General features: G+C 44.3%; 1 protein-coding gene, 1 long non-coding RNA gene and 1 pseudogene across 2 annotated transcripts; all 3 read right to left on the reverse strand.

The window, feature by feature from the left end:
- Positions 1-413: 413 nt before the first annotated feature.
- Positions 414-12,020, reverse strand: LOC100835809 (annotated as a pseudogene).
- Positions 12,021-13,695: 1,675 nt separating this feature from the next.
- LOC100836423 (glycerophosphodiester phosphodiesterase GDPD6) lies at positions 13,696-16,623 on the reverse strand. The gene is made up of 8 exons (XM_003562254.4): positions 16,462-16,623; positions 15,915-16,078; positions 15,319-15,502; positions 15,121-15,195; positions 14,751-14,860; positions 14,409-14,627; positions 14,161-14,319; positions 13,696-14,069 (listed from the first exon to the last, which is right to left on the reverse strand). Exons 1-8 carry the CDS (start codon positions 16,472-16,474, stop codon positions 13,872-13,874), a joined length of 1,122 nt encoding a protein of 373 aa, XP_003562302.1. The 5' UTR covers positions 16,475-16,623; the 3' UTR covers positions 13,696-13,871.
- Positions 16,624-18,264: 1,641 nt separating this feature from the next.
- LOC100836735 lies at positions 18,265-22,072 on the reverse strand. Its single transcript, XR_002962549.1, has 2 exons — positions 21,838-22,072; positions 18,265-18,579 (listed from the first exon to the last, which is right to left on the reverse strand). It is a non-coding gene; the product is annotated as a mitochondrial import receptor subunit TOM5 homolog (long non-coding RNA).
- Positions 22,073-26,846: the final 4,774 nt, after the last annotated feature.

The raw sequence follows: 26,846 nt of genomic DNA on the forward strand, positions 1-26,846 counted from the left end.
GTAGTTCCTGTATGTACGTCCTTTCCTAAGCACCCATGATTGGGGCCGACATGGTTGTGAAAACTGCTCATCCCTTAAAAATTAACCCATGCATGGGGCATTGTGACAAGCGCGGAACTGTTACTATCTCTGTTTCTAAATATAAAATGTTCTATCTTCATCTTAAGTCAAACTTATTCATGGTAGATTTTTATAAACTTTGTCAAAATTTATGAAGTTTGACTTAGAACAAAACTAGATCATCTTATATTTAGAAACGAAGAAAGTAATACATTACAAGTTTACAATTCGTAAAACATCGTCCATTCACGCCTACTCATTAACTCAGTTGGCCTGCTTCAGTTTTTCCATCCTACTCCCATTATTTGGAGTCGATGTCGAAGGACATGAACAAGAAACTTTATAGAGCTCTCTTTTTCTTGAAAATGCATTTCCATTATTTTTTGGTAACAATTACATAAGAAATGGCAGTACGGATTCTTTTTCTTGGTTATGACAAGAATGAAACAACTCTAAAAAAATACGGTATCCAGGCTTGGCAACCTACGCTTAGTATCCATGATCCTTCAGCATGCAGGAAATCTCATGCAGGAGGGTCTCTACATTCTTTACTTGTTTCGGTACGGTGTTGTCCATTCCTGGTACTTGTGCAAGCTACCAGTGAAATCGGTGAACAGACCGTCGACACCAATCCTGCTGAGCCAATACTCATATTCAGCATACGGGTCTTGATGGAAGTCGAAGTGCAAGAATAAGTTCTCGTTTCTGAATGTGTATGGATGGACCTGCAAGGCATCACGATTTAGCATGCTACTACCATTTAAGACCAATTACTTGGCATCCAGTATGTAATAGAGGTACATATGCCGTTGTTATCAAAGATCACTCACCTGAAGATTCAGAGCATGCGCTCGTGCGACTAGATCAGTTGGCGGGCCTAAGTGGTTATCCTTTGCGGGGACAATTGTATCCTTCCATGGTCCGATCCCAATTACATACTTCCTTATGAACGAGAGATAACCATTCGATGTTATCTCCTTGTAGGACTGCTTGTTGGAAAGTTTTTTTGTAAACAAGTTGTTTTGGGTGATGAACTTGGTCAAAAACAGTAATACTCTGATTTTACCTGGTTGGTATCTTGAGTTCGAACCGTGGTGTCGTCTATTAGTAAAAGTTTTGGGGAGTTTGTCATGTTTGAGATGTAAATGAGCGAAGCTGGAGCAAAAGATTGGATGAACAGTGGTTGCTTGAGCCAATGTTCAGACATGTATTCGCCTTGGTAGCCATACTTGAGAAGCGTCTCGACAAACTTATCCTCAAATTTCTTGCCACCTGACCACTTGACCTACATCATTATTCAATAATCATATTTTGGAATTAATATAGAATTATGTCGACATTAAAGTTTCCATTCTTTTGAGTAAACAAACTGTTCTCAGGAGTTGATCAGGTTCAAGTCACCTACATGCTGGTTAATGAAAATAGGATTCTTGATCTCTGGGTATATGCCCACCACCCTATTAGCAAAGAGTGCAATCAAGATATATTCATCAAATGTAATAATCTTGTACTTCCCTGCAATACAGTAGGACAACATTATCAGCAGTTGCAATGGAAAAAGGTTTAAGAACATTATTATTAGGGCAATTTATAAAGATCAAGACATCTGAATTACATGCGACTGAGAGTAACCTGATTTCATTTGACAACTGATATGAAGATAAGGAGTATTTAAGGCAGTGTAATGCAATAAAACTAAGAATGCAAGAAACAGAGAAGACAAAGTATTACCATTGTACTGTTGATCTCTGAATTTTGCCCGTTGGTTCACCCACAGCGATTTCAATTCACTTAAAGTAAAATCAACTGGAAGCCAATAGAACTCCAAAGTCAAAAGTACATTCACAGCCACAAAATTAGGAATAGTAACAGAAAGAGGTGGTCACAGTTTTGCATACCGACAAACCATCCAGTCATATTTGCTCCTTCGACTTCATAGGTTCTCTTCCTGCCAGCTAACTCTGTGTGTTCTGCGATATTAGTCGTGGCATCCAAGGTTACATCATGAAAACATATCAGATGCCCGTCCTTTGATGCAAGTATATCAGTCTCTATGAAGTCTGCACCTTCCTCAATAGCCCTCTGCAAGAACCAATGCACATATTCAGGTTTGGATTAAGATATTGGATTTCAGTCTTCAAAGAATCTCTAACAGTACAAGTGTAACATACAAGTAATAATCTGGACATGATCTCCAAGATACCACTTTAACATATAATTCCTTTTATTATGGTTGGGCATGTGACAGTGTTACCATAAAAAAGATTATAGTCTTCCTGGACAATGTAAACTAATGTAGTTGGAATGGAGTCATTAAATGTATTCAGATACTATGGGGATATCACTTCATTTATTTAGTTGGAATGGAGTCTTCTTGGACAATGTAAACTAATGAGGTCAATACTAGTAAAGTTGAGTTTCATGTGTCATTAATCTATCCATCTACAGATACGATGGTGGTATCACTTTATTTAATTAATTGGAATGGACGATATCAATTTATCTATAAATTACTTGAGAAAATTTCGGTGTTAGTAATCAAGGAATAAATTGTAGGTACCAAATAGGCAGCAGTGGTCTCTTCGGGTATTTCGCCACTGGAACCCCTGTGGGCAATGTTCAAAGGTCTGAATGTCTGTAGTGGCCTCTTGTGGTTTACATCCAGGCGAGGAGGGGCAGCTGGATTGGCATTGGATCCTCCAAGAAGTACAAGGATGATGACAGAGATGCGCCCTGTCAAAGATGGCACTCGGCCGTCAGTAACTGTAACTATTCAAGACAGATCGAACTACATGAGTTTCTGATTCAGTTGAACAGAAAGAGGAACTTTGCATTCTCAGCCTAGTAGCAATACATGGACAAGCTAATTCTTCCGAAATTCAACTTTGCAGCTTCAAAAGGATAAGTATCAAGTAAAGCTTACGTGGGCAAGAGTACATCAGCGCTAACTTACAGAAAAGGAACTACAAGTCAGCTGCTAATTCGGATACTGAGTATCTCATATGATTATAACCGAACTAATGCTGCCGAGGAGAGGGAGATGATGCGAAGTGCAAAGAAAATGAGGTGAATAAGGCTTCAAAGAGAGAGAGGTATATATTCGTGCTTACAGAGAGAAGCCATGGCGATTCTGCTAGGTGCCTCCTTCGGTCCTCCCTTCCCCTCCCTTCTTGCTCGTGAACTGGCGATGAGCTTTTAAAAGCAGCAGCTTGCCTGGCCTGCCTTGGAATATTCCTTGGACACCCCCAGCTTTATTTTTATTTCTCCATAGACTTCTCTTTGAGACTCCACCGCGTGGTTTCTTTCTTTATGCCTGAAGAGGGAATGAAGTTGATGGGAGTTGCAATTTCGCTGGACCAACACAAAATACACTGACAAGTTAGTCAAAATTTTCAGCGGTCAATGGACAACGCTGATTTAACTCCGGCTGTATCGTAGTCGTAGGATAGGACCGCTGGGTGACCCCATCCTGTTTGATGCTGAAACGCTCCCTGCCTGATGGACACTGTGCACTTGAAAGATACTGTGAAGTCTGAACTCAGTCAACATATGTTTTATCTACACGTCATCTTAATAATATTTGTAAATACTAGCTTCTGAAATGTGCAGATAAAGTTCGGTGGTTGCATATCTAGTCATAAATTAACATTCTGAACGCATGCCCGAGCTCGTTTCGTGAGTTGACATGACAGATTGCCTATGTGCACTCAGAAAATATATAGGAGTATTTATTTATCAGCACTGCAATCCCAAACCTCAACTCGTTGGCCACGAGTTCCAGACAGAAATTATAAGTAGAGACCAACAATTTGACACAATCGGAAGCTTGTAAGGCGTGTACCATGTCGATGAATAGAAAATTCTAACAACAGTCTGAATTTATCAAATACAAGCAAGTGCTCAACAGTTATAGGAAAAGAACTGTCCCATAGCCATAACCAGAAATGCTTTAAATCTGGGTAACATTCCAAAAGCCTGATAACAAGGCAGACAAAGGAAAATGTAAGGAAACCACTACCCTTCTCAACTACACGCAGCCTAAAATGGCCATCTGTTCACCAAAGTTCCGCATCACAAAGATGGATCCAGCAAACAGTCCCGCAGCCTTCACCACTTTCTGTATATCAGAAGCAACAAACAATACTGTAATTAACATATTAAAACATCAAATTTTCATGAAACATGAGAAGATTTCTACAGACAAAAATAGAATCATCATTTATTGGATTGCACCATGTAAACTAACCTTTGATGCCCCCATTACCTACTAAATAACGTTTGGTTCCGGTCTTCTATAGCGCAAACTTTAGTTCAAAGGTTCTATACCAAAAATGAACACTCAACTTCCAACAAGGATAACACATATTTTTAAATTAACTCGTCATAATATTTGGAACTTTCAAAGTGCCACATTTGAGCTTTTCACACAGACACATACAGCACAATCCTCAGGATGGTCAATTTTGACCACTGATATTAAATAAGACAAAGAGAGCCTTTCAGCTCTAGGTAGCTAATAGCCTAATACACTATATCTAAAATAAAATGATGTATCCTGTATGTTCTAAAAACAAACTCTAGCACAACACAGTAGTAACAGTCTGGTAAGTTACAGGATTCTGTCATTCTTTGAGAAAAAGTTTCAGGATTCTCAGTATTTCCATCACAGCTCACAGAAGCCACACCAACGCAATAATAAGAACTTAGTAACACATTAACATTACTGATGTCTCGCAGTGTGGCCTTGGACAACATCAAGCAACTCACATGCACAACAATCTTTTTATGCTCTTTGGCACGGACAATACATCTCCGGCCTCCGTTTTCGTTTATGTCAGTAGTTTGGTTATGTAGTTGAGGTATTTCAGACTTGAAGATAGCATGCCCAACGTTTTCTTGATGTCTTAGACATGGACCCTAAATCTCGGATCTCCCCTCGACAAAAAGTAAAATAAATTTACTCCAAAAAATCTAGAGGGCCAATATACATGGAAACAACAAGGCCTAAGCACACTTGGGCTGCAGCCTTTTGCCCAATACACAAGAGCTGCCTGCCCACTTCATGCATGCCACTCCCCCATTCTCTCAAGCACAACACAAAAGCCTAGCCGCCGGCACTCCCAGTCCATCATAGTGGACAACATTGCTCGATCTGGCGTGCCAACAATATCTCCTTTACACATCCAACGCATCCCTTCGCTCCAATTTCTCAAACCATCTGTGCCACACTCTTATCAGTTGCAATCTATTTCCCTTTTCCCTGTATTTCATCTCTCTATTTCTCATAATTGTTCAAATGCAGCTCTCTTGGTTTGGTTCGCACTATCCCAATGTCCATATGCTGCACTCCTAGTGGATCTGAAATAATTAAAACCTCCTAGGAGGCAATCCAGTGGTGCTCAGAAGCACAAATCTAATAGTTTTCAGGGGATTTTGGGTTAAACTCATCTCCAGATTCTAGTTAAATCCTTGCACTTGTTGCATTTTTGATCGGCCAACCAATCCGTGCAGAACTCGATGCACTCTTCTGCCCTAAAGCCTTCCATGATGCTACCTTCCGGACGCGATCTGTTACAAACGTAGCGCTTCAGAACTCTGCTGTATCGTTCAGAGCCATACATGTTATGCAGGAACGAGGGCCCTAGGGACAAGATCTCATCGCATATGTGGATCATTAGATGGACCATGATATCGAAGAATGATGGAGGGAAGAACATCTCGAGTTCGCACAGAATCTGTATCATACTATCCTGCAGTATCTGGCATCGTCTAACGGTGATTGACTTCTGCGAGATGCTGTCAAAGAAGTCAGAAAGCTTCATGATTGTCTCCCTTACGTGCGGCTCCATGATACCTCTGATTGCGGCTGGAAGTAACTGAGTGAGTATGACATGGTTGTCGTGAGACTTCATGCCAGATAGCTTGTGACTCTTCATGTCAACTAGATGCTTGATGCTCGACGAGTAGTTCGATGTGACTTTAATGCCCTGCAGGCACTGGCACATCCTATGCAACTCGTCTTTGTACAGGTTGTAACATGCAAAACGACACCGCGTGGTCACTGTCACGAAACCATTCTTGTCGGCTGCCGACACTTGATCTTTGCCCCACAACTCTTTTCTGATAGACATGAGTTCCAGGTCCTTCCGTGCATTGGGTCCATCTTTCGTCTTCTCTGGAATGTTCATCAACAACCCCAGCACGCTGTCGCATACATTTTTCTCCACGTGCATGACATCTATGCTGTGGCGGCATTCTAAATGTGCCCAGTACTCCAGGTCCCAGAATACGGACCTCCTTTTCCACACGACGCATTCAGGTTCCTTATATTTCTTCGCAGCAATCTTTTCGGGGACAACTTCAAGATCGTTCACAATTTTGAGGATTTGCATACCAGACTTCTCCTTCGGCGCTGTCCCGTGCTCCGTTTTCCCATTGAACCTTTCCTTGTCATCCCTCCAAGGGTCTTTAGCATCCAACCACTTTCGGTGGCCCATGTAAACAATTTTGGATGAAGCGGGCAACTTCTCCGATGTCGTGTTTTCCCCGCACTTTGTACATGCCTTGTAGCCATGTGTCACCTGGCATGAAGTATTTCCATTCGCGGGGTAGTCATGCACGCAGGTCAGAAGCGCTGCTCTCATCGTGAAGTACTCCTGTTTGCGTCCCAAACCACTCTGCCAGGGTTCCAAAGCTGCTTCAGCTCATCCTTCACTAGCTGCAGATACACATTTAGGTCAGCTTCCGGCTACTTTGGACCCTGTATGAGCATGCACACGTGGATGTACTTTCTCTTCATGATTAACCATGGAGGAAGGTTGTAGACAAACAAGATCACTGGCCATGTGCTGTGCTTGTTGTTGATGTTTCCGAAAAGATTTATCCCGTCAGTGCTGAGACCGAGCCTCAGGTTTCTGGGCTCTGCCCCGAAATCTAGAAATGCCGTGTCAAAGTTTCTCCACTGAGTCCCATCGGCAGGGTGTCTTGGGACCCCAGCTTCCTCCACATGGTAGTGCCCGTCAGGACCGAATCCAGCCTACGCCGGATCGTGATAGACGAGATACCTCGCGTCCTTAACGTTCTGCATCCAACGCTCAACTCGGCCACCTGCCGTAAGATACCAAACAGTCTTTGCCGGCCTGCCCTTCATCACTTCTTCCCCATCGTCTTCGCCAGCTCTATCGTTTTTCTTCTTGTATCTCGATGCACCACATATGTGGCAGCTCTCATGGTTCTCGTACTCTCTAATGTATACCATGCAGTCGTTTGGACATGAATGATGTTTCACGCAATCTAATCCAAGCGGGCATGTAATCTTCTTCGCCTCGTATGTGCTCTTGGGCAACTTGTTTGGCTGTGGAAAAACCGAAGCAAGGTAACTCAACAAGTCCGTGAAGCCCTTGTCTGACCAGCATGATGCTGCCTTCAGCCTCAAAAGTTCGAGCGTTACTTCGAGCACGTTGTTTTCTTCGCCAGCTCCATCATACAAGGGTGTGTGTGCGTCCTGCAACAATTTTTTGAACTGAACAGACTCTAACCCATCTTCGGGGTCCTCCAGCTGGTCCCGTAGGTACGGGTCATCTAGCATTTCGGCAATCCTGCCACGTGGAGCTCCTTCACCTTCCACATTAGCCTCCTCATCGACCCTTGTTTCTTCCTCGGAATCATTCGCCAGATCATACCACAGGACATCATCATCTTCACTACCGCTACCGACATCAACCGCACCCTCCCCGTGACAAGTCCAGCGTGAATAACCTTCCACAAAACCCGATGCTAGCACGTGCATCTGAACATCTTCAGGCTTCATCATGCATGTGTTTCCACATTTGCGACATGGACAACACATCATCACAAGTCCTTTTCATTCCATATCACCTTTCGCGACTCCAAAAAAGACCGTCCATTCGGTTATCCATCGAGCATTGATTCTTTCCGTGGCGTACATCCAAGAACGGTCCTTCGATCTACAACACAATACACAAGAAAACACAAAGCAAAATAATTAGCCTAATCATTGACAAGGGGATTAAGGTGTTAATTAACCGGGGCTAACTAAAAATTTCAAATTAGAGACATTCGGAGAAAAATTGGAGGCCGGCGAGAAAGATCGGGAGGGAGAGAGAGCTCGCAAGGGAGAGGGAAGCTCCGGGCGACGACGAGGAGGCCGCATTTTGGCCGGCGGCCGGAGCTCAAAAATTTGAAATTGGGGAACTTCAAAGAGAAATTGGAGGCTGGTGAGATAGATCGGGAGGGAGAGAGAGCTCGCAAGGGAGAGGGAAGCTTCGGGCTCGAAGATCGGAGCTCGCCGGCCATGGAGATGGGGGCTGCCGGCGCGCGCGGGGGGGAGAGAGGAGGAAGGGAGAGGGAGGAGGGGTACCTGCGGGACTCGCCGCCGGCCGATTTGGGCATGGCTTCGCCGTCACCGGGGAAGAAGGGCCGCAGCTGATCCGTTACGACGCACAGCACGACCAGCTGCGGCTCTGTTCTGCGTATTTAAACCGCGACCCTCATCAGTGGCGGTCGGGACTTGGGCGACCGTTACTAATAATAGGGGGTACATCAGTAACGGTCGCTTTAACACGGCCCGTTACACATCAGTAACGGTCGGGCCGAGAGCGACCGTTACTGATATGTACCACACATCAGTGGCGGTCGCGTTAGGGCGACCGTTACTGATGCGTGGTTCATCAGTAACGGTCGTCTCTTAATCGACCGCCACTGATGTCTCTCGCGAGGTATGATGCTGATGTATGGCTGGGCGGGGACGGGCAGACCCCGCTCTGTTCATCAGTAACGGTCGCGCCGGACCCGTTACTGATGTGCCGTGACATATAGACCGTTTTGTAGTAGTGTTGGTAATGGAGAGAAAACGTTGTTCTGGAAGGACAGATGGTTTGAAGATAGGCCTCTTGCTTCCAGATTCCCAAGGCTTTTCCATATTTCTTTCTCCAAAGATATCTTTCTCAGAAAGACGGTGCTAGAAGGCATTTCCTGTATTAGACTGAGAAGGAGTCTATGGGGGGAAACTGCTGAACAATGGGAGCAGCTTAGAACTATTGTTGAAGGAGTTTCTCTGAGCTCTGAACCTGATTCGGTTAGGTGGAACATTGGTCAGACTGGTGTGTTCTCTGTCAGATCTATGTATCTGCAATTGAGAGCTACAGCCATCTTTCAGTACAAAAACCTCTGGCAGATCAAGATTCCCCTAAAGGTCAGGATCTTTATCTGGCTCATGATCAGAAATAGTATCCTGACCAAAGATAACTTGCTGCGAAGAGGCTGGACTGGAAATGTTCAGTGTCACTTCAGTGCCCAGAATGAAACTGTAGATCACTTGCTATTCCAGTATTTGGCAGGTGATGATATTTGCCTTCCAGTTGGTCAGACCACCAGATGGGGCTGGTGATTTCCTGGGTGATTGGGTGGCCTCCTTTCCTGTGGACCAACAGGCGCTGGTCCTGGTGGGGGGATCAGCCGTGGTGTGGACCATTTGGAAAGTTAGGAATGCTGCCTGCTTCAAGAAACAATACCCTGATGATCCAGCAAGTATTATCTTCCAGATCTGTCATCTTTTGACTTCCTGGATCATTTTGCAGAAAGAACAAAACTGAAGAAAACTTGAAGCTGGGGTGAACATGCTGAAGACGGTGGTAACAGAAGCTCTCTCCAGAAGATATGGATGGGCACCTGCGAACTGATGCCTCCAGTGCTGATGTGTTCTTCTCCCTTTTGCTTTATTGTTTCCACTTCCCAGTTCTGGTCGGCTGTATGGGTGTTGTTCTGCTGAAGATTTTAAGTCTTGCCAGGGTCGTCTGCGTATGACCTGGGAGACGGTGGTAGCTTTCCTAGTGACTTCTATGTTATTTTGTTCTTGTTTTGTCCTTTCTTTTTTGTTCTCCTTTCGGTGTAAAACTTGGGGGCGGTTTCTCTAATAGAAATCGGTGGGGGCGCCCACTGTTTCAAAAAAAAAAAAGACTAACCATCAGCACTGTGACAAATATTAGGATAACACAAAAGCATCTAGACCCCCTACGTACAGGCGCACCAGGTCAATCGCCCGCTCAATCCGATCGAACCCTACATAAAAATTAAGGGGATCTCATTGTCCTCCGACCAAGGAAGCAATTGAGAGCGGCGTTCAGCATGAAACACGCGAAAGATAGAAATTACAATTATTACCAGCGCAATCACACACCAGAAAGCACGAAGAAGAAGAATAGCAAAACAGTGATAGGGAGCGGAGATGGGTGCATGCATACATAGTTGAGGGCCCACTGCTACTCATCCATGACCTGCAAGTTCCATATGCTCTTGAGCTTCTCCAGCGGCGACGGCGCCATCTCCGATAGGTCTGTATCAAGGGCTTGGGAGGACCAGGATTAGGGTTTCATTGTCTGCGCTCTCTCTTCACTTTTTTATTTTTTTGGAAAGAGTGCTCTCTCTTTACATCAAGAGAGGCTAAATAGCAGCTTATGTTGCACATGAGAAGCAGCCGATAAAAGTCAAACAAGTTATAAATGAAAAGAATTAGCTGAAGCCAACGAATATGTATTGAGACACTGGAAAGCTGTAGGAGCTGGTATCTCTTATGCAATGTAGCTCGTATTGTTAAATGTGGCCGGAAATCAAATCAGTACAGTGGAACACAGGAAAGCTGCAGGGCGTCAATGGCTAGGACTGGGGAGTTAATTTTGCCAACACATAAAATTTCTTGTGTTGTTGTACATAACAAATAATTATTTTTCCATTACTACTTCCCATGCACATGTTGCTAACAATAAGTACAAGCATATTATTGGATTTCTTGACATGTTATCTCCACCAGTGATTCACCAAGCAGAAAGACCATGTGAACTCCTGAGAAATTGGTACTTGGTAGGTTACAAGTATGATCGATTCAAATGAAGTCATGCAGTAACTAACTTAAGCAGGACATTAAGCAACTGATGAATGTCTTGTAACAGAGTAATAGACATTACCACAAGCAACTTAGGTGCATTAATTAAGTGTACAAAACACATCTTGCACTCAAACATAGTAATCTAATAGAAAAAAAATGAGAATGGAAATTGGTCTTAATTCTGAGAACTACATGCTCCTACTTCCAAATTTTCCAGTTATACGCAATTTGTAAAATTTGCCAGAAATCATGCAGGATGAATTATGATAGCAAGAAATAGACTTAATTGTAATAGCAGAACAAGTTCTTCTAGAACAACCAATCCACACAATATCATTTAATTATAAAGGTATCTTGGCCCTAGATTCCGCATGATTCAATCAGTACACTGTACATGCTTTGACGCACACATGCTAACTAGTTACAGGGTGAAACAATGATGTATGAGAGCCCATTTATGCACTACATCTACAATATCATAAAGAGTCTGATTCCCCAAAGTCATAGCACGACGGAACACTGTAGAGGAGAGAATAAGCACACGAACTCTGCTAACAGGCATATCTACAAACAGCTTCAGCGCACTCAAGTAAATTGACACGATACACGAGAGAAAGCCGTGAATGCAGGTACAGTTCTGAAACAGACGCAGGGTTTCCGCTTGCATCTACTGGTCCATAATAAACGGGATTCCGTGCTGAGATTTTACCTCTGGTAGTAGTGATAGCGCTGATCCTGGTGTGGGCAGGGTGCCGAGAGCGGGCGGGGAGCCGAGAGGTGTAGAGCGCGTGGGAGGCCGTGGCTTTGGAGTCGAGGATCCTACGGCGGTACGAGGAGGGGAACGTTGGCGTTGGCACGCGGTACGGGTATCAGAGGGGAGGCAGGAGGCGGCGGCGTTGCACGCGGTACCGAGAGCTCCTCATCGCGATTGAAGGTAGCGGCGTAGCGCACGATAACCGGCCGGAGACGGGGCGGCGGGGTCGGGCTGTGGAGCGGGCGGAAGTAGAACCTTCAGCCTCGGCAAAATGCGCGTGTGGAGACATGTGGTAGATGTAGTCATGGAGAAAAATTTCGGAATATCGGCAAGAAGAGTGATTATTTCTAGGTTAACTTTTATAGTCACCTAATGAAGTTTTTTTATTTTTATATTCGCATAAATATCAATGACTAAATTTAGTGGCCATCGGTGTCAATTTAGACATAAGTATTTTTTTGTTGTCCAAGAAAAAGCAAAACCATTTGAAATTTGGCAAAAGTTTGGTCGAATTCAAAGAAAATTTCAGCAAAGAGTGTTCAGCTCTCGACGAGCTCAAGCATGAACACCTGTAGACTGTGTAGGTGATGTCGCTTCATCTTCGGCGACGCTATTAAAGGCACATATGGCTGCCACAACGATGTCGGTTGCTTCAGTCGGGGAGCCGTGTAGTCAGAGAAATAATACAATGGGCAACCCGGGTCATTTTAGGATGGGATCGAATTGATGTCGGATGGAAATATTTGACTTGTAATTAAAAAAATTATCTTAATATTCGAAACTTCAGAAATTTTACCATAATTCCAACGAAATTTTGTAACAGTCACAATGTCTTGGAGGTTACCGCAGAGAACTATAATTCTTGTGTATGTAGTTGGATTCTCATAATCTCGTTTATTCCAATCTTGAGACTCCATGTACCATGTACCACGAGACCGACACCGATTACAAGAACTAGTGCATACAACCATGTTTTTGGCAACAACAAACATACAACAAACTATCAGATTTTGGCTCAAAACCAAACACAGCCCCAGTCTTTCTGAAATAAACAGCAGCAGACCCAATCACGGTCTTCTTAAAAAGAATTTCGAGTAAATTTTACTGCGTACCTAAGTGTGCATAAAATTTACACAAAGCCCCTCATTGAATATTTTTTGAACATTTGACACCCTAAGTGCTCACTCTCTTTTATTATGTACCTCATTTATCAATTTGTGTCGAATCTGACAAATGGGCCTGCTCGCCAAGCAGAGTCGGTAGGTCAGGGTATAAGATTTAGGGTGTTTCCTTCAAAGCGGAACTGGATGTCCAGCTTAGCCTGACAAGGGGTCCCTATCTACAAAGCATATGTAATTTGACAAATGGAGACCAACCAGAAAAAAGGCAACACGTGCTGCATTTCAGATTTCAGAAAGTACATCATACGCTAAAAATTTAGAACTGGCCTGTTAGCCTGTTACACAGGCTTTCGGACAAATCGATTAGACCGTGAGACAGGACTTGCCGAACTGGAAGCCGAATGTCGCCGCGAGAGAGGCGAGCCACCGCCGGCCACTGCACGAGTCCGGCGCGCTGGGGCGGCGTCCCGTTTCGCAGCTGGCACGGACGTCATCGCCCGCTTGTAGTCCGGGCGTCCGGCGCTGGCTCCACGGACCGAAGGTACGCGCCGATGTGATCTTCATCGAAAGCCTTGGCGCAGGCGGGGGAGGGGGGCTCGAGTGGGCTCGCGGGCCGGAGGGCCGCGAAGGGCAGCCATGGGTCGTCATGGCGGCTATATATATATATATAAATAATTTTATACTCACTATACTAAGTCAACGACGCTTATTATGGAGCGAAGTACTCACTCCGATTCTAAACTGTTGTCGAAATATTACATGTATCTAGACGCTTTTTAAAAATAGATACATCCATATTTGGACAAATTAGTCAAGAATTTAGAATCAGAGGGAGTATTTTTTAGAACAGGTAAATATTTTTAAAACTCATGTATGATGAAATTTTGGTAGCAACAACAACACACGTGAATTTATGAAGCTCTACCATTAGCACTTCCGTGATTTATTGGCAACACTTGCATAGAATGGTAGTATTCTTGGTTATGACAACAATGAAACAACTCTGAACAAATACGGTATTGGCGACCTAAGCTTAGTGTCCATGATCCTTCTTTTCCTGCTTCTGGTATGGTGTTGTCCACTCCTGGTACTTGTGCAAGCTACCAGTGAAATCGGTGAACAGACCGTCGACACCGATCTCGCTGAGCCAATACTCATATTCAGCATAAGGGTCTTGATGGAAGTCGAAGTGCAAGTACGAGTTCTCGTTTCTGAATGTGTATGGATGGACCTGCAAGGCATCAAGATTTAGCACCACACGGCATCAACTACTCCAGTATATAATAGAGGGTCATGTGCCATTGTTATCAGAGATCACTCACCTGAAGATTCAGAGCATGTGCTCGTGCGACTAGATCAGTTGGAGGGCCTAAGTAGTGCTTATTCTCTGGGGGGACAATTGTATCCTTCCATGGTCCAATGCCGATAACATACTTCCTTATGAACGAGAGATAACCATTGGAAGTTATCTCACTGTACGACTGCATGTTGGAAAGTGTCTATGTAAACAAGTTGTTTTTGGTGATGAACTTTGTCAGGAAAAAACAGTCATACTAACTGCTGATTTTACCTGGTTGGTATCTTGAGTTCGAACCGTGGTGTCGTCTATTAGAAATAGTTTTGGAGAGTTTATCATTTTTGAGATGTAGATGAGCGAAGTTGGAGCAAAAGATTGGATGAACAGGGGCAGCTTGAGCCAATTTTCAGACATGTATTCGCCTTTGTAGCCATACTTGAGAAGCGTGTCGACAAACTTGTCCTCAAATTTCTTGCCATCTGTCCACTTGACCTACATCATTATTCAATAATCATATTTGGAACTAATAATATTTCGACTTTAAAGTTTGTCCATTCTCTTCAGTAAACAAACTATTCTCAGGAGTTTATCAGGTTGAATATTGAAATCACCTACCTGCTGGTTGATGAAAATAGGACTCTTGATCTCTGGGTATATGCCCACCACCCTATCAGCATAGAGTGCAATCAAGATATATTCATCAAATGTAATAATCTTGTACTTCCCTGCAATACAGTAGGACAACATTATCAGCAGTTGCAATGGAAAAAGGTTTAAGAACATTACTACTACAACTGAGAGTAACCAAGAACATTACTATTAGGGCATGGATACATCAATCAATAAAGAGACATCTGACTTACATACAAGTGAGAGTAACCTGATTTCATTTGACTATTGATATGAAGCTAAAGAGTACCTTCTTTAAGGCAGTGTAATGCAGAAAAAACTAAGAATGCAAGAAACAGAGAAGATAAATTATTACCATTATACTGCTCATCTCTGAATTTGAACCGTTGGTTCACCCTCAGTGATTTCAGTTCACTTAAAGTAAAATCAACTGGAAGCAAACAGAACTCCAAAGTCAGAAGTAGATCCACAGCCACAAATGTAGGAATAGCAACAGGAGGAGGTCAGCGCCAAAAAAAAAGCAACAGGAGGAGGTGGTCACAGTTTTGCATACCGACAAACCATCCGGTCATATTTGCTCCTTCGACTTCATAGGTTCTCTTCCTGCCAGCGAACTCTGCGTGTTCTGCAATATTGGTGGTGGCATCCAAGGTTACATCATGAAAGCATATCAGATGCCCGTCCTTCGATGCAAGTATGTCGGTCTCTATGAAGTCTGCACCTTCCTCAATAGCCCTCTGCAAGAACCAATGCATATTATTCAGGTTTGGAGTAAGATATCCAATTTCAGTCTTCAAAGAATCTCTATCAGTACAAAGTAACATACTACTAATAATCTGGACATGATCTCCAAGATATTGCTTTATGATAAATTCCTTTTATTGTGTTTGGGCATGTGACAGTGTTACCATAGAAAATATTATAATCTTCTTGGATACTGTAAACTAATAAGGTCTGATCGCAAAAAACTAACTAACTAATAAGGTCAACACTTAGTACAGTTGAGTTTCATGTGTCATTAAAATGTATCCATCTACAGATACTATGGCGATATCACTTTATTAATTAATTGGAATTGACGATATTACTTTATTTAAAACTACTTGAGAAAAATTTGATGTTGGTAATCAAGGACTAATCTGTACGTACCAAATAGGCAGCGGAAGTTTCTTCGGGTATTTCACCATTGGCACCCCTGTGGGCAATGTTGTAAGGTCTGAATGTCTGTAGTGGCTTCTTGTCCAGGTGAGGAGGGGCAGCTGGATTGGCATCGGATCCTCCAAGAAGTACAAGGACAATGACAGAGATGTGCCCTGTCAAAGATGCCACTCGATCAAAAGTAACTAATTAGCTGCAACTATTCTGAGTTTCTGATTCAGTTGAACAGAAAGACGAACTTTTCATTTCTCAGTGTAGAAATTCATGGACAAGCTAATTCTTCGGGGAAACATGAATAAACCAAAAACAACAGAAGAAAAAAAAAGACACATGGACAAGCTAATTCTTCCGAAATTCATCTTTGCAGCTTTAAAAAGATAGGTTAGAAATAAAGTTTATGTGAGCGAGAATACAACAGCGAACTTCAGAAAGAGGAGCTACAGGTCAATAGCTGATTCCGATACTGAGTATCTAGTCTAGCGCGAAGTGCAAAGAAAATGAGGTGAACCAGACTGAAAGGAGAGGCATTAGTGCTTACAGAGGGAAGCCATGGCGCTTCTGCTCCTGCTCCTGCTAGGTGCCTCCTTCCTTATTCCTTCTTCTTCTTGCTCGTGAACTGGCGATGAGTGAGCTTTTAAAAGCAGCAGCCTGCCTGGCCTGCCTCCCACGGAATATTCCTTGGACAACCCCGCAATATTTTCTTGTAAATTGCAACGCTGTTTCTCCATAGACTTTCTTTGTGACGGAGAGGGAATGAAGTTGATGGGAGTCGCAATTTCGCTGGACCACAAAATACACTCACAAGTTGTTGTTTGCAAAATGTTGCGATGGACTAGTCAATTTTTTCAGCGGTCAATGGACAACGCTGAATCAAGTCCGGCCGTATCGTAGGATAGGGCCGCGACCACACCGCTTGGTGACCCCATCCATCTTGACGTTGAAACGCTGATGGACACTGTGAACTCAGTCAAACACATACTCTATGTTTTATCTACACGTCATCTTAATAATATCTGCACATACAAGCCTTTAAAACTAGTGGATACCCCGTGCGTTGTTGCAGGCCTCGAAGGGCAACGCATCTGTCTGTACATGAAAGAAAATGAATTGCAGTGGAGCAAAATAAATATTATAGGATTATTGACACTCATGATATGATTAATTCAAGAGAGAATGCAAATGTGCATATATGGTATACAGATTTGCCTATATTCATGAATCATGACTAATTTCTCGTGTGGCTGAAAAAATAAATATATTTAGGCTGGTGTTGTTCGTTGCTTTGAGTTACTTCTTGCACAAGAATAACACACAAAAAAACTTAGGAGATGTGACGTCTCTTTTTCATATAATCAATATTGACAAATGAATGATCATGCAATAGTTGGTTCAAGATGTGACTGTGAGCATGAGAAGACATGCTTTAAAAGTTAGACAAATCGATGGAGGTTTAGTATTCTCATCTTTTGAATTACATATGTATATTTCTTATAAGTATCCCATTCTAGAATGATGAAGTGGTAGTAGAGCAAAAGAGTTGTGACGAGAGTACCTTGACTTGAAATGTTATGTTTATGCGGCACACCGAGAATGATGTAGGTTTTTCCTTGGGCTACGCATATGCTAGGAGTTAGTTGAGTTAATGTCTTTCCATGTTGAGTTTGCAAATACTAAATGAATCTTAGTAGTGATCGCTTTAGTTGATGATGGCGTGGACATTTTGCATTTTGAGCTTGCAAAACATTAAATGAATCTTAGTGCGATCAAATTATGATAACGTGAACATTTGAATGTTGAGCTTGCAAAACATTAAATGAATTTTTGTGGAAGTTGATAATGATGTAGAAACTTTGCATATTTAGATCGACACTTTGCATGTTTAGATTGCAAAACATTAAATTAGTCTTAGTGGGAAGTTGCCGATGATGTGGACACTTTATATATTGGGCTTGCAAATATATTTTTTTGACAGCTTGAGCTTGCAAACATTTGATATAATATAAATAGATGTGCAAATAAAGCTGGGCGGTTGCAAATCCAGACAAAAATTAACATTCGACTCAGAAGGAACATTCCCTGAGTTCGTTACGTGAGTTGGCATGACAGATTGTGCAAATAAAGTAGGGCGGTTGCACATCCAGACAAAAATTAACATTCGACTCACATGGAACATTCCCTGAGTTCGTTGCGTGAGTTCGCATGACAGATTGCCTATGTGAACTCAGGATATACGGAGTATATATTTATTATCAGCGCTGCAATCCCAAACCTCAACTCGTTGGCCACGAGTTCCAGACGATGACTCTGCGCGACGTGGGGAACAGAAATTAAGGCGTCCACATCGTCAACTTATAAGGCGTGCACCTATATGGTGAATAGAAAATTTCAGTAACAACTGTTTGAACTTGTAAAATACAAGCAAGTGCTCAACTGTTATACGAAAATAACTGTCCCATAGGCCATAGCCATACCCAGAAATGCTTTAAACCTGAGTACAAATATTCCAAAAGCCTGATGACAAGGCATACAAAGGAACATGTAATGAAACCACTACCCTGTCCAACAACTACACGCAGCCTTAAATGGCCATCTGTTCACCAAAGTTCCGCATCACAAAGATGGATCCAGCAAACAGTCCCGCAGCCTTCAGCACTTTCTGTATATCAGAGGCAACAAACAATAATTTAATTAAGGGTGAAGGTGGTTAGGATAATTACTGACCGAATCCGTTTCCGAATCCGAAGGTATAGGATACTGGAGGAGAAATAACTATCCGGTCGTGTATAGGATATATATCCGGCGGATATCAAATTATCCAAAATTATGATAGGATAATCCAACACTACTAAGTCGGATATTATCCGTTTTTACTTGTCCAACTATGTTTGAACTTCCAGTGTGTATACTTCCATCGATGCTTCTTGAACTTCGAGTGTGTATATTAGTATGAGTGTGGGTTTGTGGGTTTGTGATATTAGCCACGGTTTGGTATCTAGGTCCAATATAAATGATTCTGAACTTAATAGTTATTATTATTATTACTATGCACGCACTATCCGCACATCATTATCCGTTTCCGATCCGGCATCATCCGTTTCCGCGTCCGAATCCACATCCGCACCGTTTCCAAATCCGATAAAAAATACGGAATAGTATACGGTATGAGTACTATCTGACCGAATCCGATCCGTTTTCACCCTTTGAGCTATAGCAGACCAGAACCAAACATTATTTAGTAGGTAGTGGGCATCAAAGATTAGTTTACATGGTGCAATCCAGTCAATGATGATTCTATTTTTTGTTAGTAATAATCTTCTCATTTTTCATGAAAATCTGATGCTTTCTTTTAATTCATGAAAAATGGATGTTTGGTTCTGGTCTGCTATAGCTCAAACTTTAGTTCAAAGGTTCAATACCAAAAATGAACACTCGACTCCCAACAAGGATAACACATATTTAAATTAACTCATCATAATATTTGGAACTTTCAAGGTGCCACATTTGAGATTATCACACAGACACATACAGCACAATCCTCAGGATGGTCAATTTTGGCCAATGTGATCAATAAGACAAAGCAAGCCGGTCAGCTCTAGGTAGCTACTACACTATATATCTAAAATAAATGTTGTATCCTGTGTGTTTAGAAACAAACTCTAGCACAGCGCAGTAGTAACAGTCTGGTAAGTTACAGGATTCTGTCATTCTTTGCGAAAAAGATTCAGGATTCTCAGTATTTCCGTCACAGCTCACAGAAGCCACACTAACACAATAATAATATGCTAATAACACATTCCTGATGTCACGATGTGGCCTTGCACAACATCAAGCAACTCACATGCACAACAATTTTCTTATGGTCTTTGGCACGGACAATACATCATTACATCTGTGGCCTCCGTTTTCTTTTATGTCAGTATATATAGTTTGGTTATGCAGTTGAGGTATTACAGACTTGAAGATAGCATGCACAACGTTTTCTTGATATGTCTTGAACATGGACCCAAGCACACTTGCTAACAATAAGGCCTAAGCACACTTGGGCTGCAGCCTTTTTGCCCAATACACAAGAGCTGCCTGCACACTTCATGCATGCCACCCCCCATTCTCAAGCACGACCCAAAAGCCTAGCCGCTGGCGCTCCCACTCCATCAAAATGGACAACATTGCTTGATCTGGCCTGCAAGCAACATCTCATTCTTTACATATCCAACACCTCCCTTTGCTCCGATTTCTCAAATCACCTACGCAGCACTCTATTCTCAGTTGCAACTTTCCCTTTGTTCCCTGTATTTCTCCCAATGTCCAGATGCTGCACTCATGGTGGATCTGAAATAACTAAACCTCCAAGAAGGCAATCCAGTGGTGCTCAGAACACAAATCTAAGGGGTTTTCAGGGGACTTTGGGTTAAATTCATCTCCAAATTCCAGTTAAATCCTTGCGCTTGTTCCTGACCGAGTTTGATCTGCTTTGGGTTTCTCAAATATTGTTGTCACTTGTCAATTATTTACAGATTCAGTTGTATATCTGTTTAATGAGAAACCAAGTTATTGGTTAACCGATTTGTTGACGATTTCTAGTACATGTTTCGGTTTCTGCTTCTGGATGACTTAGTGAAAAAAACAAAAACAAATTTTCAGTTTAAACCATACGCCCACTCCTAGCATAAGGCAGGGATGCGAGAGGATGTTGAACGTGCCTAGTATTTGAATGAAAAACAGGTTCATTGTTAGCTGATGGCAGCCCTGATGCTGCTCTATTAACCATAGTTTAGAAGCCTAAAACAACCTTAAAAAGGTCATCGGCTCAGCAGCGATTCCTGACCCAAAAGCCTAGCATGTTTTGACAAATAGTTACACTCTAGAGGTCATCATCTTAGCATCCAAAGTCTGGTAGGCAGTAGGCATTACTTAAACTGGCAATAATGACGATGAATTTGGTGGGTTTTCAAATATCTGAGATGGAACAAGCCTACAAAGTTGCAATTGGTTTTAAGCATTGCAGCCAGTGGCACAGGAAAACAGGAAAGGAATTAAAAGAAACAGCAAACAATGATGCTTCTCTTTCACAATCTACATTGCAATGAACAAATCAATGAACTAAGCAGGGCTAATCGGCACAGCTCAACAGCTATAAAAGAAGAACAGGCAGGATAGCAAATGACAAGCCCAAGTACTTCGACGATTAAAATGTATTTTTTGCAAGTTTAACTAATGCTAGCACAATACTAGCGTTGAACATACTAAAAATTACTCCCTCCGATCCATAAAAAGTGTTTTTTTTGCCAGAATCCATAAAAAGTGTTGGGCGACACTTGTTATGGATCGGAGGGTGTACATGTTTCTTACAATAGTGCACTATCATTTGTTTCATGCCAAATCAACCATAATTGTACCCACTCCCATCTGAATCGTTTGTGCCGTACTAAAAGTTGGTGTGGCCTGAAATGTGTCTGGTATGATCTATATGAGAGATCGTAAGCATCTTTTGGAAAATAATAATTAGGAAATAGTACAGGGATGAAAGATTAACCATCAGCATTCAGCACTGTGACAAAAGTAAATGAGGAGCGGGAGACTAATATACAAGCTTCCTCGTTCTCCAGAACCTAGCCTTCAGACAGTTGCCCTAATAATCAGCAAGAGAACTAGTTACAAGAATATTATGACCGCAGAAAAGCATCTACATCATCTACGTGCAGCCGCACAAGGTCAATTGCCCGCTCAATCCGGTCGAACCCTAAATCGAATTTAGTAGATCATTGTCCCCCGACCAAGGAGGCAAGGAAGCAATCGAGAGCGGCGTTCAGCACGAACTAAAGAAAGAAATTACAATTACTAGCGCAATCACACACCAAAAAACATGAGGAAGAATTGCAAAACAATAATAGGGAGCGGAGATGGGTACACATACATAGTTGAGGGCCCACTGCTCCTCATCCATGACCTGGGAGTTCCAGATGCTCTTGAGCTTCTCCAGCGGCGACGGCGCCATCTCCGATCGGACCGTATGGAGGCCTTGGCAGTGCCACGATTTAGGGTTTCGCTGTCTGCACTCTCTCTTTACGCGAGTTCTCTCTCTGCCGTTTTCTTCGACTTCTCAACTAGGGTTCGTCCAAGCGCGTCGGGGACGTGTGGTGCTGTGGATGGTGCTGGGTGTTATTGGGCCCGTGCAGGCCAGAATCTGTTTTGGATCAGGAATCGCTACTCGGTTGGTCCGGACCGGTGACATTTTACCACCTCTAAGAGTATATCCAGCCGCGTCCCCCGTTTGGCGTCCCGCGCAGCCTTTTTTTACGTCATTTAAGAGGCGTTGTTGGATTTTTTTTGTAGGGTTCCGTCGTGACCCAGCCGCGTCCCCAATAAGAACCCCCAAAATTTGAAAATATACAAGATTTAACTAAATTTGGTGGAATTTAAATGAAGTATGCGAAATTTAACTAAATTCGGCGGAATTTTTTCATTACATAATTCTAAAATAAAAAAAGGCCGCCAAGTCGCCGAGGTTGCTGTAGTAGGCGAGGTAGGCCTCGTCGGAGTCGTCGGAGCCGATTTCGATTGGCTCCGTCTTCACCTCCGGTGCCGGCCACTTCCCCGCCTTTTTCTTCTCGGCGGCCTCCCTCTCTGCCTCCTTGGCGCTCCACACCAACGCCTCGGCATCCGTCATGGCGAGGCGTTTTGCCTCCTCGGCCTCGCGCTCGTTGGCGCGCTCCGCCGCCCGCTGCCCCGGGAAATCCTCGGGGTCGCCATCCTGGCGCCATTCGAGCAACAGGCGCTCGTGCTCCGGCGCCGGCGTCAACTTCGGCTCCGGCTTGGGCCAGACTAGGTGGAGGTGGCCGCGAGGCGGCTCCGGCCCTCGTCGGCGGGAAGACGCCCCTGGCTCCTCCTTGATGCGCAGCGTCGGCGAGGAGGCGCTGCGGGAAGAGCCGGAGCCGGGGGAGCGGGATGCTACGGAGCCGCCGTATCGGTGCCTGTCTGCCGGTACCGGTGGGGGGTGGTGGGGGCGTCTCCAGGTGGGGGTGATCGCCGATGGCAATGTGCGCGAGCACCGTCACCACGGAGCGCCTGCTCCAGAACCGCCGCCGGCCGTCGATGTTGAATCGACCCGGCGGTGGGCGCTCGCCTTGGCCTTCGTAGCGGGCGATGTTGATGGCGTGGCGGTCGGCGAAGAATGGCGCCCAGTTGGCCCCGGTGGCGCGGTTCCACGCGGGGTCCTTGCGCTCCTCCACCGTCAACCTGTGCCACTAGTGGGCATTGATGGCGGCGGTCCGGGCACGGCCCGTTGGCACCGGCGGCGTCGGGATGCCGCCGATGCTGAGTGTCCAGTGCGCCGGCAGCCGTCAATCGGGTGGCGCCGAGTACTCGTCCTCGTGGAGGGCCTCGACCTCCTCGAGCGTGAGCGTCGTCCAGCGCCACGTCTCGTCGTCGGCAGCCATGGTCTCGTCGGCAGGAGGGTTTAAGGGCGAGAGAGAGGGAGGGTTTGGGCGAGATGTAGGAGAGGAGGCGCCGAGAGGAGAATGCCGAGTACCGCCGGTGGTCACCCCTATCGCCGGAATGTGAAATGGCGGGCGTGTGAACACGGCCGTAAACGCGGCCGTGTGGCAACCGGCGGGCTACCGCCATTAAAATCCACTCGGGAGCCGAGGAGGGGCCGGTGAGAAACCGGTGGGGCGATTAATTGGTCGCTGACAAGGTGGGCCTGCCGCAATAACGCGTTGCGCCGGCGCCGGCGCCCCCACTCGCCCCCCGTGGGCTGGGTTCGGCCTGGGGGCGCCGGACAACTTTTTGGGACGCGTCGGATGAAAAAACAAATTGGGGAGGCTGACTGGGTGGGTTTTTGGACGCCAGTGCCCCCCAAGCCCGTTTAGGGGGCCTTTAGGGAGGGCCGGCTGGAGTTGCTCTAAAAAGTAAGTACTCGCTGCTGGCCCTACAACGATGACAACTTCCTAGGACCGACCGCAGCTATTCACGAGGACTGTTCTTTTACTTGTCATAATTTTGTTGAGGTTAGTTTTGAACATTGTCCGAGAGAATCAAACATAGCGGCGCATGTGTTAGCTAGCTGAGCAGATGGTCCTTTGGCTAGAATCCGGCAAGATGAGCCCCCTAATTTCGTGGTGAATGTAATAACGGATGATGTAACTTCTTTGCCGAACTAATAAAATTCGCCATGATGGCTTTACCTAAAAAAAAGTACTCCTACCTTTCACGAATCGATCTATTCTTCCCCTCGATGGCGACTTTGGACAAGAGCCTGGCGGCGGCGGACAAACTAGTTTTTTTGAGTTAGATCTTCACCGGAATCCATGGGTTCCCCTCGCCTCCTGCTGTCATCTTGGCGTTGTGAGGTGACGAGAACCTTGAGTCCTGGTATACGCATCAAGAAGTGTTTATTATTTTGAGTCGTGTGGTCTTCATCGGCAACGCTATGACGGAAGGCGTGATGCCGTTGAGAATAAATGTACTCTGGTTCTTACTCTGATGCGGTTGTGTCTTATCGGGCGGTGCCACCGGACCAAAGAGTTCTACTCACCGCAGGTTTGATGTGTCTGATCTTGCGGATTTTGAGTTTATGTCCTCGCATATCAGTTCATATGGATCTGATGATTTTAAGTTAGTGTTTCATGATGATTTCGTCCGCATGGTCTCGTGTGGTTTTGGAGTATTTCGTGTTCTGGTGAAGATCTTGTGGTTCGACGACCTATATTTTTAGGGGATCATCCTCGGCCCAAGTACGTTGAACGTTCGTGACTTTCCGTCTCTTTGGATGGGCGACTCAAGGGGCTTTTGAAACCTTTGAGGGTGGTCAACTTCGTGCAGGGGTATGAACGACAACATTGTCGTTCAAGTCGAGCTGGGCAGTATCTTTACAGAAACACCGACAGGATTTCATATTGCAAAGATTGATATCATGAAAAAGATGTCTTCAAGAGATTTCGTTGTAATTCTTAATCATATTAGGAGTTGATTTGTAGTTGTAAAAGTACTCCAACCTTTTAGGAGCAAGAGCACGCAGGTTCCCTAAAACTGGTTCCCTGGGATAAGAGAGAGAAGAAAATTTTAGAAAAAATGTGCACATCTCTCGCAGGTTCCCGATACCGATTCCCTAAATTCTTCTGTAGATCCCATGACATATGGACCCCACTTGTCAGTGACTAAATTCCTTTCTTCTTCTTCAACGCACACAACCACGCTGCCTCTGCCGGCAACGCGCGCTTGCCACCGTCCCCTTGCTTTGCCGCCCGCCGCTGCTCGTTGTGCCCCATGTGCACCGGCCGCCTCGCTTCTCGGAGGAGGCCGCTCGCACACCCGTCGACGCCTCTCCGTGTCACCCGCCGCCGCCTCGAAGCTCTTACGCAGCTGTAACGACCGAATCGACACCTGCTCCGGCCGAATTGGCGATGGAGGGAACTGGCAGTAGGCGGCATCGGGGGCATGATTGGTGCGTTGTTAGCAAGATTCAACACATGGGTGGGCTCGGGAGTGGGTGACGGAGCTCCTCGTCGCGGTGTATGCGCAAATCGACAACCGCGCGAGCCAAATCGAGGGCCGTGGCCGGCAGCGTGTAGAGGCGTCGCCGGCCTCGATTCAGTTCGGGATTGGTGTCAGGGCCACTCATGGCAGAGAGGGGTGGTCGCAGATGGGGTCGGACATGGCGGCAGCGGCGGAGGGTGGCGGCGCGGTGCCGGAGTAGCATGCCGGGAACGACGGGTTGGGGGCGGAAATGGGATGGAACTGACGGTTGCGTTCCCGCGAGAGCTTCTCGTTTTTTTATGTGTGGTTGCCTGCATTCAGGGAAGAGAAGAGAGAATTCAGAAAATTCCCTAAAAATATAGGGATTGGGAATGGACTAGGGAACATGCTGGAGCATTTTTTTTGTTTTTTAGAAAATGGAGATAGTTATTTTAAGAAATGGGACTTTTTAGGAAACCTGTTGAAGATGCTTTAAATATCGAGGAACCTGCTGATTGCCACAAATTAGACCTGCCACTAACTTGCTTAATTCCTAAATTATGGATTTCTCATATCCGATTAGCACAAAATTTGTGATTATGTGATAAATTTTGAAAAGTTGTGATTTTCTGATGGCAAAGTTCCAGAAATAAGGGTTCCCTGAGATTAGTCAATTTTCAATTACCTAAACTACTTTTAAGACTTTTTTCTAAGGCAAACCTGCATTTTCTGGTGCGTTGCATATAAAAGGCCGTAGGAGAGAGCCATCTTGGAAACCCCCCTTAGGTTGTACTCTGTATTTGATCTAGTCTTTGATCGGACTGTTTTGATCTAGTCTCGTTACTTTAGGTGTTTTATTTGCACAAATTGCTACTTGTGGAGTTACTTATCTGGTTTAATTACTTTGGGTGTCAAGTATATATGAGAAAAGGTCGGGACATAAAGTGTTTATTTCGCAATATGCTTGAGGGAGTTAAGTCTTTTGGGGAATAATAAGGTGATGAATTGGCAAATGTCGCATATGATATCTGTTTCGGTTTTGGGGTTTCTTCTTGTGATGAGACCCATATAGTTCTCATAGATTACTGATTCACCAAGTATTACTCTCCCTAGAACAGCTAAGTTATCCTTTTTTTTCGCTATGTGACAGTACATAAATCTAACCATGCATGTGCAGATACAATAGATAACGTAGTTATGTGATTACTTGCTAGGACATGAGAGCAATCGTGTGAGCAACAGATAAAATGAGGATTAAACTGGTAGAGCTATTTTTAGTCATTTAGTAAAAAAAAAAGATACAAGTACACACGGAGCATATACACAGATTCTAGATTAGCTTTATAAAGCACTGCCTAAACATGCCTTCTACTCTTCAATAATCATACGAGCAAAACAATCATGCAAAGCAAATGTATTAGCAAGACTTTTACAACTACTGCACCTAATTCCAGTACCTGTCCACCCTTT

This window comes from Brachypodium distachyon, chromosome 1, assembly GCF_000005505.3.
Source record: "Brachypodium distachyon strain Bd21 chromosome 1, Brachypodium_distachyon_v3.0, whole genome shotgun sequence".
In the NCBI taxonomy this organism is placed as follows: domain Eukaryota; kingdom Viridiplantae; phylum Streptophyta; class Magnoliopsida; order Poales; family Poaceae; genus Brachypodium; species Brachypodium distachyon.

Bases quoted from the DNA above. Each gene is read 5' to 3' on its own strand.
- LOC100836423 (XM_003562254.4), bottom strand. The intron at 15,503-15,914 runs GTACGTACAGAT...TGGTTCTTGCAG, and splicing joins AAACTTCCGCTGCCTATTTG to AGGGCTATTGAGGAAGGTGC. The intron at 14,320-14,408 runs GTAAAATCAGCA...TCCAACATGCAG, and splicing joins GAACTCAAGATACCAACCAG to TCGTACAGTGAGATAACTTC.